The sequence below is a fragment of the Colletotrichum jinshuiense genome, chromosome 7 (genome assembly GCF_051148585.1).
Source record: "Colletotrichum jinshuiense chromosome 7, complete sequence".
Taxonomy (NCBI): domain Eukaryota; kingdom Fungi; phylum Ascomycota; class Sordariomycetes; order Glomerellales; family Glomerellaceae; genus Colletotrichum; species Colletotrichum jinshuiense.
Genome location: NC_139314.1, coordinates 801,680 through 819,173, shown reverse-complemented (window position 1 = coordinate 819,173; position 17,494 = coordinate 801,680). Strand labels below are relative to the sequence as shown.

At 49.9% G+C, this 17,494-nt stretch overlaps 4 protein-coding genes across 4 annotated transcripts; 2 read left to right on the top strand and 2 right to left on the bottom strand.

The window, feature by feature from the left end:
- Positions 1 to 1,657: 1,657 nt before the first annotated feature.
- Positions 1,658 to 2,999, top strand: EsH8_VII_000193 (uncharacterized protein; the record flags this gene model as incomplete). Its single annotated transcript, XM_083270326.1, has 2 exons — positions 1,658 to 1,987; positions 2,043 to 2,999. 2 exons carry the CDS (start codon positions 1,658 to 1,660, stop codon positions 2,997 to 2,999), a joined length of 1,287 nt encoding a protein of 428 aa, XP_083127883.1.
- A 954-nt stretch (positions 3,000 to 3,953) lies between these two features.
- On the bottom strand, positions 3,954 to 9,205 carry EsH8_VII_000192 (ABC transporter A family member; the record flags this gene model as incomplete). Its single annotated transcript, XM_083270325.1, has 9 exons — positions 3,954 to 4,409; positions 4,476 to 4,849; positions 4,902 to 5,505; positions 5,560 to 5,928; positions 5,977 to 6,009; positions 6,083 to 7,174; positions 7,223 to 7,476; positions 7,533 to 8,276; positions 8,335 to 9,205. 9 exons carry the CDS (start codon positions 9,203 to 9,205, stop codon positions 3,954 to 3,956), a joined length of 4,797 nt encoding a protein of 1,598 aa, XP_083127882.1.
- Positions 9,206 to 11,472: 2,267 nt separating this feature from the next.
- On the top strand, positions 11,473 to 14,043 carry EsH8_VII_000191 (uncharacterized protein; the record flags this gene model as incomplete). The annotated part of the gene is made up of 2 exons (XM_083270324.1): positions 11,473 to 11,723; positions 11,769 to 14,043. The coding sequence occupies 2 exons, from the start codon at positions 11,473 to 11,475 to the stop codon at positions 14,041 to 14,043; spliced, it is 2,526 nt and encodes an 841-aa protein (XP_083127881.1).
- Positions 14,044 to 15,013: 970 nt separating this feature from the next.
- On the bottom strand, positions 15,014 to 15,380 carry EsH8_VII_000190 (uncharacterized protein; the record flags this gene model as incomplete). The annotated part of the gene is made up of 2 exons (XM_083270323.1): positions 15,014 to 15,313; positions 15,369 to 15,380. The coding sequence occupies 2 exons, from the start codon at positions 15,378 to 15,380 to the stop codon at positions 15,014 to 15,016; spliced, it is 312 nt and encodes a 103-aa protein (XP_083127880.1).
- Positions 15,381 to 17,494: the final 2,114 nt, after the last annotated feature.

Below are 17,494 nucleotides of genomic sequence, written 5' to 3'. Positions count from 1 at the left end.
TTTTAAGGAGTGCGCATTCTTTTGTCACTTGCATGCCTGGGTCGGGGTAGCGATCAACTCCGGCGAATCCCACGCCGGCATTGGGATTGGGGCGGGATTGGTATTGAGGTGGGACTGGCTTTGGGGTGTGGAGGCTAGGGGTTACGAGTTAGAATTGGTCTCGGGGCTAGAGAGGAGGGAGTGTGAGCTAGGGTCGCATTCAACTTCACTGACGTCGTGAGAGTGCACGTTTAATGATAGAAGCTGTGCATCTCTGCGTAAATGATGGCTGTGGTTTGATGACATCTATACGTCAAAGAAACAATCTTTGAATTGGTGGTAGAGATGCTGAGAGACTTCAAAGCTAGCTGTGATAATTGTCCTCAAATTGAAAAGGCTTGGCTCCTCGACTTTGAATTTAGGAATTCGAGTTCACAAAAACTACTCTGAAGACTTTCGTTGATTAAGCATAGAAATATTGCATGGTGCGTGGTTTGCTGGCTCGGACGTTAACCAACCAATCCCGCCGGTGCCAATGCCTTGGGACCAACCACGGCACTGGACTGTTCCTAATGAGGCATCTTGGCATCTAACGGCTTTCTGACAGTCACAGATTAAATCCCGATTCCCACGGACCGGACGGTGCCGCATGGCCATCTATGCCAAGAATCGCAGCCACGCACTTTACCTTAAAGCGCAACTCACTACTTCAGTAGTGAGTCGATACTAAGCCGGATTGCCCGCTAGAAACATAATATGTGGATATTTAAACAGCTCTTCTCATGACAGAAAGTATACCTGAGCCCAAACAGCCCACTATGCCACTAGCGTCCCGACTCCACCGTTACCACCAGTATTTTACACTTGGCATACGGAAATTACATCAGTCAAATCCGATATGGTGCAGCGGCCAACATAATGCCTCTCACATGAATTTCTAATTCTAACAGCCGTACTATTGAGTGCGCCATACAGCCGCCTGTGGTTTAGGGTGAAAGGGATTGTACGTCAAAGAGCTGCTTAAAGTAATCTTTCGCCCAAAACTATAGATTTTCAGCTGGGGAAAGGTCAGGGAAGTTTGGTGGTTATTACAGCATCAGGGCCCTCATCTCTTTCAAAGTAAGCTATATAGACTTTTCTTTTTAGGCTGATCTTATAGTTAGTACAGTTGATAGAGGCAACGCAGTTGATTGAGGCTGGCGAGGGATGTTGGGTTTTGGGATAGAAGTACCTCCTATGATTTGGCTATACACAATAGGCGGAGTTGCTAGAATCGTGAGTTTCGTTGGGGGGAACCATTGTTTTCGAAGAATACCAAGTGGGTTATCTCCGTTGGTGCTGTTGCACACAGCCCGTCCCCGTCCCTGACGCAAATAAGATTGAGACGTCCCTGAACTCTATTTTGCGGAGCCAAGTCACCTCCCGAATGACTTCCTGCGTCTCCTTCCAAGACATTCTTCTCCTCATGTCGCCGAAGCGCCCGAATCTCAGTTAGGATCCTACGTCGATTTCTTAAATTCTTTCTCAGCATCCACTTTGGCTTTTTTATTTTATTTTAAAAAGGTCGCCCAATGTTGTAAGCTTACATCGCTTTAGTCGTTTCTCTATACTTGTTTGTTCTCCTCCTCTGAGCTGACCATTGAGGTTTTCATCCAGCTAGGATCTGCACGACGTCAACATGGCAGCCTTAAAGCCCGCCCTGGTAGCTGCCCTTTCCCTCCTTGATGGCCTTTCTTCGTACGGCCCGGCTATAAGAAGAGCAGCCACACTCTCTGGTGTGACACGGGTCAATATCAATACTCCTGTGCTGCGCACCGAAGACTTTATTTCCATCCAAGATACAACCTATTGCGAGGATATTCATCACCACACACCGAGCGGGCTTCTTTTTACCGCTTGCGATGACAATACCGAGACGCGCCCATTATGGTTCCCAGGCCTGAACCACCTCGATGACCCTATCAAGGGAACCGCACAGAAGGGTTCTATTCACGTCATTGACCCCAAGGTATAAAGCGGCTATCCCGCACCAAACCCTGAGGTTAACGGGCTGACAATAGCAGGACATGTCACAAAAACGCCTCGAGTTTGAGAACTTTAACAGCACATTTGTCACTCACGGAATTGATGTAATCTCAGACCCTCAAAGCCAGGAGGCGGTCTACATCTTTGCTGTTAACCACATCCCTCACCCCGACTACTTAGCGACAAAGATAAAAGGCCTAGACAACCAGACTGTCACTCAAAAGGCTCAATCTCGTATTGAAATCTTCCACCATATTCTAGGATCATATACTGCCAAACATTTACGCTCAGTACTTCACCCGCTGGTTAAGACGCCTAACGACATTTTTATTAAAGATCCGCAATCATTTTATGTGACCAACGACCACTACCACCCTGAAGGCATCGGGAGGGTAATTGAGGACGTCTGGCCCGATGCGAGTTGGACTGATACTATCTACATCCACCTCGATAGCCTATCTGCTCAAGCACCCACAGATGGAGTGAAAGCGGAGGTGGCCTTTTCCAAACTACGCAACAATAATGGATTGGGTCATAGAAAATCCGACGAAATTGTCATTGTCAACTGCGCTAACGGGGAGGTGCACATCGGCCAGCTGTCTTCAGATAGAAGCATCACCACCGTTGAATCTTTCCAGGTGGACTCATATGTCGACAACCCCAGCTGGTTTGATGACCCATACCGCTCAGAAACCCATGACGCTAGTGGCTTCGTGCTCGCGGGACTCACGCGACCTATCGATATGCCGCAGCAGGGCCGCGACCCGAAGGCCAACATTGGCTCGATAGTGTGGTATGTCAAGCCGATCGCTGGCACCAGCGGCGGCTATGAGAAGCGGGTGGTGTTTGAAGACGATGGAGCAAGAATCAGCTCGGCTGCCAGCGCGGTGTTAGTCGCCATCGATCCGGCCAAGGAAAATGGACAGAAGAAGGCCTGGCTATTCATGACGGGCTTCATGTCGAGAAATGTGGTTGCTGTCAAGGTGGACTTGTGAGCATGTTGCCGACATCGCAAAATGACTTGAACGTGCACCATTGTTCAAGCATAACACTTACCAACTGGAAAGGAAGCCATCGGACGCCTTGTGATCTTGGTCTTATGGTTCCAATCACAGCAACACAACGACAAAAAGACCGAAACGGTGGCAAGGTGTATTTTCTACGATGGGGATCGAGAGAGAGGCTAAGCCGGCTGGTTTGACGACATCAGACTTAATTCGACATTATGTTTGTTTTATATTCAACCTCTCTTTTTAGCTATCATTCTTTATAGACTATAGATGTTGTACTTCAAAATCTAGTATAGGCCTAGAAAGTCAACTATAATACCTAACACCCTATGAAGAAGAGAATAAGATATATCCTGTAGGGTTGAAGATGACAGACTGAAGGGACGTGAAATATATCTGCTTTATTCTTAGGAAGCAATGGCATGTTGCTGCACCATGTTGAGCTTCTGACTGAAGCTACGAGGGAGAAGGTTTCAACCGATGATACCGACATGTTGGGGCAGATACTAGCACCCCAGGCTTTCCCACCACAGCCAGGTTGCAAATGGAATTCAAAAAATTCAACGAGGGTTGCTAACCCGAAGTCCATGTGCCTCAAGACTAGTCAGTCCTAGACCAGGCCAAGCACAAGGGAGAACTGGGTGGATGTGTCTGACCAGGCTGTCTTGTGGATTGAAGCACAACCGACAATATACAAATTGTCTCTATCTTCCGACAGCGTGAATGGAGAATTCGGGTTTCCAAGTAGTGATCTAACTGTATTTCCACTTGTGGGTAGTGTTTTCTGCGGAGCAAAGTTCGGAGTATACTCCTTCGGCAAGGGTGAACCTGTTTTACAAGCCGCAGATTTCTCAGAAATATACATCACTGATGAAGAAGCTAGACATTAGTATACGTTTATAGTATTAACCTGAGCGCCTAGAGAGAATAACTCGAGTATCACCACCGCCACAGCGGCTTCTTAACCCTTTCCTCTCCCTCAGGCACATCGCTCTCCCGCATGATATTCAAGAAAACCATTTCTAGTGTGCCCATGCCAACCGTATAATGAGCCACCCCGAGGCTCGTCTTATGCTGCTCCAGCGTCTCCATCAGCCGCCTCACGGTGCTCCTTCCGTCCGGCGAGTAACCCGTACCTACAGGCATGACAAACCGCACCTGTCCTCCAAGATTCACGGCGTCAAATGACGCCTCAGGGAAGACGTTATGCACCCAGGACTCAACGTCCTGCATCTCAGCGCGGGTAGAACCGGGCGCATTTCTGAGGACGAGGTGGACGTTGTAGACGTTGCTGTAGCGCTTGCGGAGGTCTTGACTTGTACCGATGGCGAGAATACGTTTGGACATGATGGCTACGCGGGTGGCAAGCTCGTCGGCTTCTTCCATGGAGTGTGTCTAGCCGCGAGGCGATTAGCATGCTGCATTTTGGGATTGTCTCGGAGAGTGGGGTAGTAGGCTTACGGTGAGGAATACGGAACGTCCTGGGGTGATGGAGGAGAGCATCTTCCACATTTCGCGCTTTGCGACAGCGTCCATGGCGGAACTTGGTTCGTCTAGAATGAGCACCTTGGGGTTGCCTGGGATTATGTTAGCTTCGAAAACGGACGAAACTGTGAACAACGAGCACTTACCAAGTAGTGCGATGGCAAGACTGAGCTTCCTCTTGTTACCGCCTGACAGCTTGTGCGTCAGGCGAGAGGCGTGCGGCGTCAGGCCTACTCTCTTCATGACAAGGTCGACGTCTCTCTGTATGTTCTTGATACCCTTAATGCGGGCGTAGAACTGCAACTGCTGTCTTGCGGTGATCTTGTCGAGAGCATCGAACTGCGGACAGACTGCAATACTGTTAGCCGCTATAAGAACATATGAGGAATTCATTCAACTTACCTCCAATATGCTCCCTCGCCAGTTGTGTGTTATTCTGAACTCCGACACCCTTTAAGAAGATACTTCCCATGTCTGGAACCATATCTCCCCGCATCATGTTCGTAAGCGTGGTCTTGCCGGCGCCATTGGGACCAAGCAACGCCAGGACGGAACTTTCTCCAATCCGCAGAGACACATTATCGACCGCTAGCTTGCCGCCAAAAGACTTTGACACATGGCTCATCTGCAGCAGATCATTGCTAGGTCCCTCGACGCCAATTGTCTCCATCTCGATGTCCCGTCCGGGACTTGGGATCGCCTCTTCAGGAGTAGCCTGCTTTGTCTTCTGCCACGGCCAAGAAAAGGAGTGCTGGCCATCTAACCAAAGAAGGAGAGGAAACAAATATAGAACCTGAATAACGAGGAGCATGATTGGGCCGCCGTAGGCGTTAATGGATCCGGGATCGGTAATCAGCTTGAACTCACGGCAGCCTACAAGCCAGACGTTGAGGCCAATAGCCATGGCGCGAAAGAGGTTCATGATCGGGAATAGAAGGCCTAGTGAGTAGGATACGGCGTCCAGGACGATAGTCGGACTGTCGGGTCTCGGGTTGGTTGCACCCAGCTGAAAAATTAGCGGGCTTGAATCGATTAACTGCAAAGATCAGAAACAACTTACCGAAAAGCCAATTGCGCTAATAATGAAGGCTACCATGATCGTACAGAAAGTAAAGCTGAAAGCAGCAAGCTCGGACCTGGTGTAAAGCGAGATGATGTAGCCCCAAAGCATGCTAGCAACACCATAGAGCCAAAAGATGGGAAACATGTAGCCGACGAAGTACCAGTTCTGCACGTGAGCAGAGAGGGCCAGCGTGGCCAAAGCAGCGATGATGATGACGATGGTCATATCGATCATGATGTAGGACACCCAGAGTGGGCAGGGACGGACATTGTTGGAGTATTGTAGCGCTCGGACCTTTTGTACCTTTTCGTATGCTGGGTAAAGGGCAAAGAAGGCTGGGTAGAGGGTGTGGAGGAATGCGAGTAGCTGTCATGGTCAGCAAAGTTTTGTTGGAAGTTATCAAGTCAGACTTACGACAGCTGCGATGAGCCCGCTCCCAGCATCAAGCTATGTCACCTGTTAGTGATCTGTTTTGGTGAACGGCAAGGGATTTGCAGAGCCATGGCGTGTTTTCACTCACAGGGACCGAACTACTGAAAAACGCCAGCTGGACAGCAATAGGAACGCCGGTCCTCGCCTGGTTCCAAAGGTTCTGCATCAAGACCAGCGTGTCGTAGCCGAGCTCGGGGTTGTACGCAATCGTAGGCTTCTGCGATGTGTCGCCCATGTAGAGTGCACCGGGAGCGAACGTCGAGGCATTGTCGTGAATTCGCTGTTGAAAGCTTTGAAAGCCGTCTTCAAAGATGAAGTTTGAGTTAAAATTCTCGGAATCGTATCTTTGTCCAATTGGAAACGTGTCGACGGCGCGGAATACGCTATCTCGAGCAGATTGTGGTCCTACGAGCATGGAAAATACCCCCGAGCCAATCGCATCAGTGTAGCCTGATTGGGCAAAGTCGACTAACCAAGGCTCGTCAAAGATGGACGGCTCAAAGCTCTGGCAGGCAGGGGGCTCGTACGGTAAGGTATCGATGCCATCTGTAACGTATAGGAGGGAAGTGACCGCCGGTGAAAAGGCCAGGGGAATGACCATGGCGAGGATGTACCACCAGAAGTTGCTTCGGAAGATCATGAGTCGCTTGATGGTTAGGGCGCCGAGCTGCTGGAAGAAATTTGTCCTGTTGCCCGAGGACAGCTCGCCATCGGAGGTTTTTCCATCCAAAGTGAGGGGAACTGTGTCGGTTGTTTCGAAGAGGCTCGTTGTCCTCTTCTCTGGTTCTTCTATCTCGTTGACGACTTTCAGGAATACGTCTTCGATGGTAGGTCCGGTAACCAGGACGTTTGACAGTCCTGCGGCTTCAAGAGACGACAACAGTTGGGTAGCGGATGTAGAGTCTGGGGTGTTGAAGACAGTCTGTCCTTGGTGTACCACTGACGGATATTGACAACGGGGTACGTTGTTGACTTCAGGAACATGTACACGGTATCCTCCTCCATAAATGTTCTTCAATTCTGCCGGGGAGCCCTGACATTTGAGATGGCCGCGGGAAATAACGACAACCTGGTCGGCAAGGACTTCGCATTCGTCGAGGAAATGTGTTGTCAGAATAATGGATCGTTTAGAGCGCTCTGCGAGGACGATGTTCCAGATTGCACGACGCGATACTGGGTCCTGTGGTTGGTTAGTCACGGACCTTGGAAGCAAATGTCATAAACTTACCATGCCGGTTGTCACTTCGTCCATGAGGCAGACCGAGCTGCCGCCAGCGAGCATGCAGGCCAGCTGGACCTTACGCTTCTGGCCTCCACTGAGTGTTCCCACTTGGCTATTCATCTTGAGGCTCAAGTCGCACGACTCGACAAGCTGTTCAAGCTGTGCCCTGGTAGCGGATCCTCCTTTCATCTGGTCCCAAATTGCAGCGTGTTCCAGGACCGTCAACTTCTCCCATTGTATATTTCGCTGAGGGCAGAAGCCTGTTTCCCATAAGTTAGAGACGACTAACAACATCGTTACTTGCTGCAAGACTCACCAATTTGCGACGCAGCAGCATTGATCTGTATAGATCCACTTGTCGGTCTTTGTCTTCCGGTGATCAAATCCATCGTCGTTGTTTTCCCCGACCCGTTGATGCCCAGAAGACAAAGGACCTGCTGCTTCTGGCTGGTGAAATCCAGTTTGTCGACGGCAGTGAAAGACCGGCGGAAACTGCCGCAGCAGCAACAGCACATTCTTCTCCAGAGGGAGGGTGGGTACTCCTTCGTCAGGTTAGTCACCTCGAGCGCCGTTGAAGTGTCGTCGGCTTTACCAGTCGTGTTGAAATTGCGTCGGCGGGTGCTGATACCGTGCACGAATGTTTCAATTAGGATAGCAACTAGAGGGAACACAACAATGGTCAGACACAAGCAGGACCATAGTGTTCCGATGTTCGCCTGCTGCACCTCCAAGCCTGGCGTAGGCGGGATCGCGTAGATATTTGCTGCAACACCTGCTTTCTCATACCGAGCCAAAGAGTTTAGAACGAAAATGTAGCTGCAACTGGGGAAGACAGCAGAGAACAGAATGGCTACAAGCGCAGAGACAGGCTCTGATTGGCTGTCGAGGAGCTGAGCGAAGAGAGCCATGCCGGCCAGGGCAGCCACAGCATAGATGGCGGAGTATCGAACGGCGAACGTGGCTCCAAAGACACAGCCGCTGGTCAAGGCCCATCCGGTAAGGATTTGCCAGAGAATCGGGATTCCGGCATTGGAGGTCGGGAGAAGGAGACTGGAGAATACTGGGGGTGTATGTTAGCAGGTCGAAGACGAATCGCCTAGATAATGGAGATGACTTACTCCCTCCCAAAATGATCCATGTCGGCAAGTAGATGATGTCAAACGCAATAACGTAGCTCAAGACACGAGCAGAGGCAGCACCGCCACCCATTATATCGATCAGCTGCGACATGCCAGACTCGCGCTCTGACGCGATTGTGCCGACGACGTGGAAAACGAGAGGGAGCATGCTAGCAAAGCACACAATTCCTAGCCCGCTAACTATCATGCCAATGGATTCCCGGCGTTGAATCGCTTCTGCTTGGCTCTGTGTCATGCGAGTGAACATATACGTGTCGGGGACAATAGTCGAGTTTGTGATGGCTTGGTCGATGGCGAGTTGCAACGGGGTGAACATATTGCCAGCGGCCTTGCTTGGCTGGGTGACGTCGAAGGTCGAGGGAGAGTTGGAGGAGCTAACTCGGATGGTATAGTTCCACTGCCTGTTTCCTGCGCTGCTCAGTGGCGAGTCGTTGAAAACGACGGCGGCAAAACAATCGGTGCGTCCGTTTATGTCTGTCGGGCACTTCTCCATCAGCTGCTTCTCGTTTTGGAGTATTTCCACTCGAGCCTTGTTCCCGAGCGGCGCTGTGATGTCTTTGATTGCCCTGGAAACATCATCTCCCGTGTTTGATGACTGCACGAAGAAGAGTTTCGCGTCGTTGGGAATGGATTCCGATAGGGTCTTGGCGGGCGAGGGACTGTCGACGCCGTACTTGTTGCTAGACGAGGCTAAAGATGGGAGTCCGAGGACCAAGGCAAGGACGACGATGGGAATAACGAGGGAGCAAATCAGTGTCGAGAGCCATTGGCGTGCCAGGGTTATGAGCAAGATCTTCTTCGTCAAGGCCTGCGTTTGCCGAAACCAGAGACGGACGCCTGAGAAGACCATTATGGCTGATAGACTCGAGGTGGGTTGAATCGAGGAGATGAAGAGAACAAAGATCAAGAGAACATGCTGAGCAAGTACCAACAACCTTTGATGTGGTATTTGTGGTATTTGTGGTTCAAGAAGTTGCCAAAGATGGTGGGTGCATGGTTCTGAGGAGGTGACCAAGTCTTGATGAGGCGCTGAAACTCGGGGCGAGAACTCTGTATGTCTGACTAGAAGAATACTCAGCCCCAGCAACTGCTAGGGACCGTAAAGAAGTATTGCTTAACGCACAGGTAAGCGGGTCGCCAAAGAAAAGCCGTATACTGTTCGGGATGGTAGCTTTTCTCGGCCTCCCGCACTAAAACCATGCCATGGTAGGCTGTACACTTTCGTCTCTAAAGAACCTAACCTTGTCTGGATGTTCCCTATCTAAAACCGGATTAGAGGTGTGCGGATTCTATTTTCCTTCGCCTGACAGTACAGCACGGTCGCGATCTAGGTCCGGGCGACTAGTGGGACCCGTATCGCATCTAGTATATCTGGGCATCGATTAGCTCGACAGGCAGCCGAATTTTGCAGCAGTTGACTGGCTGTTAAAGGGAATGCCCCAGTGTTTTAATTCGGCTGCCTGGGATGCACAACACATAGAGTAATTACCAAGGGGTGGTTAAACGTTAATTATGCCTAGGTATGCTGGTTATCACGACGAACTGAAACAGGGGTGGCCCAGTATGTTGGCCAGAAAACCATACCACTCAACAAATAAGCTCACACTGACATCTCCCAGGATTCTTTAAAACTAAAGCCATAACTGTCATTACGCATAAAGACGCACGAATCGACGGAGGAGAACAATTGCCCACTCTTGTGTCAGTCCAACCCAAACAGTACCGGTTTGGCGACTTGACGTTAATGTACGGACCCATCACGTGACCTTTAATGAAGCAATCAGAAAACGGCTTCCGAAGATTGCCACACAAAAATCTTTCAGCTCGAGGAATCCTCTAGTTGGAGCGGAGATGTCCTTTGTGGTGATGGCTTCGACAACCCAGAGTGGTGGGGCGTCGCTCTTGAAACGAACGGAGCGGAGCGTAACGATCGCCAAATGACTGAATTGAACCCCAACCTCTACACGCTGGCATGAATCGCCCCTCTCGAGATTGAGGGTGGCTTGGGCTGCCGGTCGGTGTCGCCGCTGGCCTCCCTAATCCCTCCGGGACCCCACCGTGTGACATTCGACTTGGCGACGCTCTGGCAACTCTTTCCGAGGGCGACAGCGTTGAGCTAGTGGCCTTTGACTTGGACAAGGAAACTGGGACAGACGGCTTCCAACTTCTTCGTTTCAGACATGTGCTGGCCACCATGGAGACCGTCGTTAGGTCTGCCATTGGCAGCATCAAGCTCAGCACGCCGAATGACGCTGACACCTTTCTCCTCTACCAACTACCTTGATATGGAAGACAGCAAACACGCCACAAGCATGTTTGAACGAGGCCGAAGAGCACGGAGAAGAGAAACAAATAGAGAGGCAGCAACGGCCAGACTCTCAGCGGACTCGAGACTCGAGTGTGGCAAGGCCCAAGGCCCAATAGGCGGCGGGGAGAAGCTGACGAAGAACGCCAGTAAAATGAACGAGCCGAGAGACAGACATCATTGTGCCTGAAATGGACGCGGTCCGCACCATGAACCGCATTACCATTGGCGTCGGTCGAGGCAATTGTGATTAGGGAGATAAGCACAAAAGCAATGGCAATGGCAACCCTACGCCGCCACTAGGGCTGTGTACACGGATGCCGTTGGTCGGAAATTTCCCGAGGAAGATTCTTGCTGCCACCGCTCATCCAGCGCAAGGAGCTCCTGTTTTCAATGGACCGGTCTCCGGTCACAAGGTAAATGCGGGGGTTGTCCTCGTCGGAGGGCTTAGCGAAGCTATACTATGTTTGAATACACCTGGTCTTGCGTTTTCTGTGCACCAACATAAGGTGAATGATGACTACAGCCCATGTAACGCCAGTAGCTCATCATTATATGTTTTTGTTCAACGGGCCTATTGGAAAAGATGCAGCCGCCGTGTCCAATCTCTGATAATCGGGCGGCGCGATACCCACCAACCATATGCGATTCCGCTCCCCGGCACAGCCTGGCGCACGTAAGCCTTGCGTGGGTCTCGCATCAGTATTCTGCAGTTATTTCCCCGCAGCCTCTACGCGGATGATCACTATAGACAACGCCTCATACTCATTGTCACCATTCAGAAAGGTCCGCGACTGACTTGCGCCGGTGTCATGGCCGAGTCAACCTTCAACGCGGGCATCAGCGGCCGGAACGTCGTCGCTGCCCCGCAGGCTTCGCAAGGCGGGACGAACAACTTCTACTTCGCCAGCGAGAGCCTTTCGAAACCCCGCAAGCCGTTTTCAACCGTCCCCTTCCAGCCAGACCCTGACTATATCGAACGGCCTAGCATCACGGCGTGGCTGCGCGACAAATGCGGTCGACCAGCAAGTCGGGCCGCCCTTGTAGGACTGGGCGGCATCGGGTACGCGCTATTCCTTGTGTCTATATCTTTATCTAACGACCACAGAAAGTCACAGCTGGCCGTTCGATATTCACAAGAGATCCGACACGCTTCGCCGAACACGTACATATTCTGGGTGCATGCGAGCACCAAAGCGCGATTCGAGGAGGCATACCGTGGTATAGCAGAGAGGCTGCAACTGCCTGGCCGTTCTGAACCTCACGTCGACGTGATTCAGCTGGTGTACGATTGGCTGTGCACTGAAGACAACGGAGAATGGCTGATGGTTTTGGACAATGCCGACGACGTCGACGTATTCTATCCAAAACCCAACTGCGATAAAAGTATGCACGCCACCTCCACAGCACAGCGACCACTCGCGTCCTTCCTGCCCCAGAGTAGTAACGGGATGATCCTCATTACGTCGCGGAGCCGGGATGTAGCCGAGCGACTGACGGGTAGTGGCTGGAACGTCCTGTCAATACCGGCGATGGACGAAGATCAGGCACATCAGCTGCTCCGAAACAAACTCCAGGGGAGCCACGATGAAGACGTCGCGCCCGACCTGCTTCGGGCTCTCGAATATATGCCTCTGGCTATCACGCAGGCGGCCGCATATATCATTCGCCAAGCACCTCGAATGTCACCGTCAATATACCTGCGCGAATTTCAGAGGAGCGAGAAGAAGAAGGCGGGCCTCCTCGATAGGAATATGGGCGATCTCCGACGCGACCCAAGCGCCTCCAACTCGATCGTTACGACATGGCAGATCACCTTTGAAAAAATCCGCCAGGAGAGGCATTCCGCAGCCGACTTGTTAGCGTTTATGAGCTTCTTCAATCCACAGGGAATTCCAGAGTGGGTGGTCAGAAGTTACCAGCGCGGAAAGAGAAGTGAAAACGAGGCCAATACCAACGATGACACACAAAGTAGCCAGGAAGATAGCGACGATGATAACGAGGATGACAGTGAGGATGATGAGTTCGAGGATGATCTGAACATGCTCCGTGAGTTCTCGTTAGTAGCAGTAACCAGGCAGAGAGGCGTGCTTGAAATGCATGCGCTCGTGCAGTTCTGCACTAGAGTCTGGCTTTCATCAGTTGATGACGCACGGAAATGGAGGCAGAAGTTCCTGCAGATTATGTCAAGAGAGTATCCGCCTGGTGACTATAGATACTGGGCGAAGTGCAGGGAGTTGAACCCTCATGTCGAGCTGGTCATCAAGCGGAAATCTGAGGACAAGACAGACCTCGAGAACTTGGCGCGGCTGCTTACAAATATAGGATGGTATAAATGGAGTATGGGGATGTACGAAGAAGCAAAAATAACGTTGACAGAGGCGGTCAAGATAAGAGAAAACGTTCTCGGCGCTGAGCATAATGATACACTTAAAAGCACTGATATTTACGCCTTGGTGCTACGAGATCAAGGAAAGTATGAAGAGGCAGAAGAAATCAATCGAAAGGTACTGGATGGCAGAGAAAAGACATTAGGAAAAGAGCACCCCGACACGATCATAAACCTTGGATATCTTGCCACAGTGCTGCGATGCCAGGGAAAGTATAAAGAAGCAGAGCAGATGAATAGAGAGGCGCTAGATGGTAAAGAGAAGGCACTGGGTAGAGAGCATTCCTCAACGCTTGCAAGCGTTAACAACCTCGCTATAGTGCTGCATGACCAGGGAAAGTATGAAGAGGCAGAGCAGATGAATCGACGGGCACTAGATGGCAGAGAGAAGACACTTGGCAAAGAGCATCCCTCAACGCTTATCAGCGTCAACAATCTTGCCTTAGTGCTACATGACCAGGGAAAGTATGAAGAGGCAGAACGCATGAGTCGACGGGCGCTAGACGGCAGAGAAAAGGAACTAGGCAAAAAGCATCCCTTGACGCTTATAAGCGTTGGAAATGTTGCCTTAGCGCTACAAGAGCAAGGAATGTACGAAGAGGCAGAACGTATGGATCGACAGGTACTAGAGGGCAGAGAGAAGGCACTTGGTAAAGAGCATCCCGAAACGCTTGCAAGCGTTATATGTCTTGCCTCAGTGCTATGGGACCAGGGAAAGTATGAAGAGGCAGAGCATATGTATCGACGGGTACTAGCGGACAGAGAGAGAACACTAGGCAAAGAGCATCCAGACACGCTCACAAGCATACGTTCACTCGCCTACGTCTGCCACGAACAGATGCATTTTAAAGAAGCTAATGAGTTATACGACCAGGCTTTGAGGGGCTTCATGAAAGTTCTTGGACCGGGCCATCCAACCACAACGGCATGTAGAGATCGTCTGTCTTCGCTAAGGGAAGAGATGGGTCTGGAGCAAGAAGATAGTGTTATATAAAAGGACGTTGTTCGACGTTGTTCTACATCATCTCTAGAATTTTTTGTTAACATACGCTCTCTATGCCCAGTGACGCTTAAATCTGTTGTGCACTCGGAGAACAATATTCCGTGTAGCTTGTAAGCTCTATTATTAAGATTGCCCTGGAGCCCGACTCCTACTAGCCGTCATGACGACACGTAGCCGTCGAGATAACCTTCGCCCGCAGCTGAGTTGAGCGATGCCCAACCATTGTTGCTACGTTTGAAGACATCTGCGCCTATTTCGAGAATGACTTTGACGACGTCCAGATGAATGTTGTACGAGGCTGCCTTAAGTGGCGTTCATTCGTCTTTGTCGAGACATTCGCTCCTCTGTCAAGAAGTAATTACAAAGGCTATTTGGACTTTGTTCGAGGCGGCTTTGAGGGGGTTGCCATGATGGCCTGTTTAGGTATTGACCGCGAAAGCTGCGGCCTAAACGCATGCAACTGCGCATCGCTGTGCGATGTGTCAAGTCCACTTGTGCCCTCTCCCACTTTGTAGTTAGACTGGATGGTTCCTGGCACGTTGAATTTATGATAATACTATACTAATGTTAGCGCGGATGATAACACTTCCAATTGGGACCCTCTTAAGAAAACAACTGGTCGATGAAAACTGGTTGCCATCTGTCAATAAAGAAAAGCATCACGAGCTCATTCTGGTTGTGATTCTGAATCACTGGGTAGAGGCCGTGGCTAGGGAGGTAGTAGTTGCAAGTGTCTTACGTCTCTTCCAGCCGCGAAACGACAATACATTTGCTACAAAATCGGGAAGCAAGATTAAGGAGATAGGTCTATTTTCACTCAAGGACTTTGCCTAAGAGCTTTGACTTGATTTAATGAATCGAACTCTATGGCCTCCTTCTCTCCCCTTGATCTTCTGCTTTCCGCTCTCTCTATTCTACTCCTCTGATCCTCTCAAATACTTTGATTAAGAATTTCGATTGATTACTGCTTCGCCCAGCAGCTGGAGTCGCCGGCAGCACCGAAGTTGTTGCACGCGACTCTGAAGCGGCAGTTGTTCAAGAAAAGCGCCACTCCTCCACCAATGCCGGCGGAAACAGTGCCAAGCATGCAGTAGTCGCGACCATTGCTAGGCGACGAGAAGTAATTTCCCGCAAAGTTGGCGCAAGCTCTCTTCGTAGCCGCGTTGTTGGCACTGTTGTCGGCATTTTGACACATGCAAGAGCCGTAGGTGGAGCAAGACATGGCCAGGGTCGGGAGAAGGGCGAAGAGGATGGCGGTAGCCTGGAGGGAATATTAGCTTGTTAACTATGACGACTCTTTTACTCTGACCGCTTACGTGAAACTGCATTTTGATAGGATAAGAAGGTCTTTGTTTGGAGAAGAAAGTATTTAGGAGTGATGCTAATGCCGATACTGATGCTGATGAAGATACCGATGCCGATGCTGGATAATTGAGAGAGAGGTGTGAGCATTCACCTGTACTTATACTCTTCTGTTTGCCGATTTAGCTTGAAGAAGTGCGCCGCCGTGGTATTTGCCATGTAAGTAGGGGCTGTATTCGTGATGAACTACCTGACAATGATATCCTGGCCAAACTCATTCCCGTTATATTATCATTCGTATTTCTGAACATGGCATCCCTTAGAATAGGCTTAGTGGCTTGTCAGTGACTATTTGCCCCGAGCTCGACGAGGCTTGGGCTCGGCATATGCCGATATGAGGTGCGGGTTTTGGGGGGAATAGGCATACCGTAACAGGCGAGTCAAGGCCGTGAAATAGAGCGGAAGTTTCATTAACGACGACTCTGCGAGATTATCCCCTGTTCTGTACTATATATTCACAAGCGCGCGGCAGCGGATTGCGCCGGTCGTAACATCCTGGAAGAGCCGACGATACTGGTAATACTATGAGGTCAAGTCAGTCCCGTCGAAGACCCAAGGAGTTATCTAAGTCTTTGCAACTAAGATATCCGTTGCCTCTCGCCAAGTTCGTGTCTTTGGTTTTAAGCAATGGGGATACCAGAGGTTTGTTTTCTCAATTTCAACCCGATCACGAAAATTGTCAAGAGCTCGATCACAAGTCGACATAATTAGTTAAAAAATTGCCCCAAAACCATAATGTAGAGTGTATGTACGCTACACGATTCAGTCATTATGGCTTAAATGGTAGTTTCACTTTGCAAGGCACATATCAGACTGGGAAGAATTCGCCGAAGTAGATGGCGCGCCCTTTGAGGTATCCACTTACTAGCCTCGTCAATCTGGGCAACAACATGACTGCAGTCCCCTTGTCTTGTTTATTTTCCAAAATCTACAGATAGGGGAAAATTTTTCCAGGAGAATCACATGTTATCCATCAATCAGAGGTTCAATTGTTGTCTAATTTCCCTATCATGTAGGCTTCAGATTGCTTTCAGAAGAGTGTTAATCTGTGGAAGCCGCTTGACACAGAATTCATGCATTTGAAAATAGTTTGTACAAGTCTCTTTAAATTTGTAGTCGGCTCATGTTCGACCGCCATGATCTAAAAATCTACCAACCCGTTCTTTCCTACAGTCTCGATCGTTTAGTTCACTTCTCTATCAATTCGGGATTCGAAGATTTATCCGCCGGTCTTGAACGGGCTTCCTGAAGAATCACTTGAGTCAACGTCCACTCTTTTGCTATCAAGCCCGGCGAGCGCTTCCTACTTGACAATTGGTCTGTGATGTGGTGTAAATAGGAAGATGAATTTGAAATAGAAATTCCATGATTGGAAAATACTCCGAAATGCACAATGTCGCTGGCTGCCACGCTGTCACATGGCAACGGGTTTAATCTCGGCAGATCTAGTTGTAATAATGGATGCATGTGCATACCAGATCAAATGCCTATCCACAAGTGTTCGCATATTTGAGGTAGAATACTGTCCATCAAATTGGCGCCCGTATTTGGATTAAAAGGTTACTAAGGCTACGTTGTCTAAATTTAATCGACATGTAAGACCTGGCCGTAACGTAAAGGTAAAAGACACAATCTCTGGGTTGGCCGAGAGGAGATGAATCGTTTGACGATGAGTGAGCGGAGCTCTTTAACCAATGAAACCCAGTTGGATTACATCGAATCGATATTGTACATCAAATGTATGTATCCTTGATAATCTGAAGTAATCTGTTGGATCTGCAGCAGATTAATGTAAATAATTAACCAGTTCGGGCCAGCTGCTGGTATTTTTTGACTTCGCTTTAGCACATACCAGCGCCTTAAGCGATTGGAAGTGGGTATATCCCAAGTCCCAACATACTAAAGTCCAGTGTCTGTTCATGTGATAGAATCAGCCGGAGCAAATACGCCAGAGCGGGCGTTTGAGGGAGGCCGCCATGCTAGTAATAACAAGACAATGTGGTCAGAGAATATCTTGGTGTTTCCTGTTCTGGACCCGTAAGGGAACTCCCGCCTAAATCTACTACACTTGGTTGCGTTA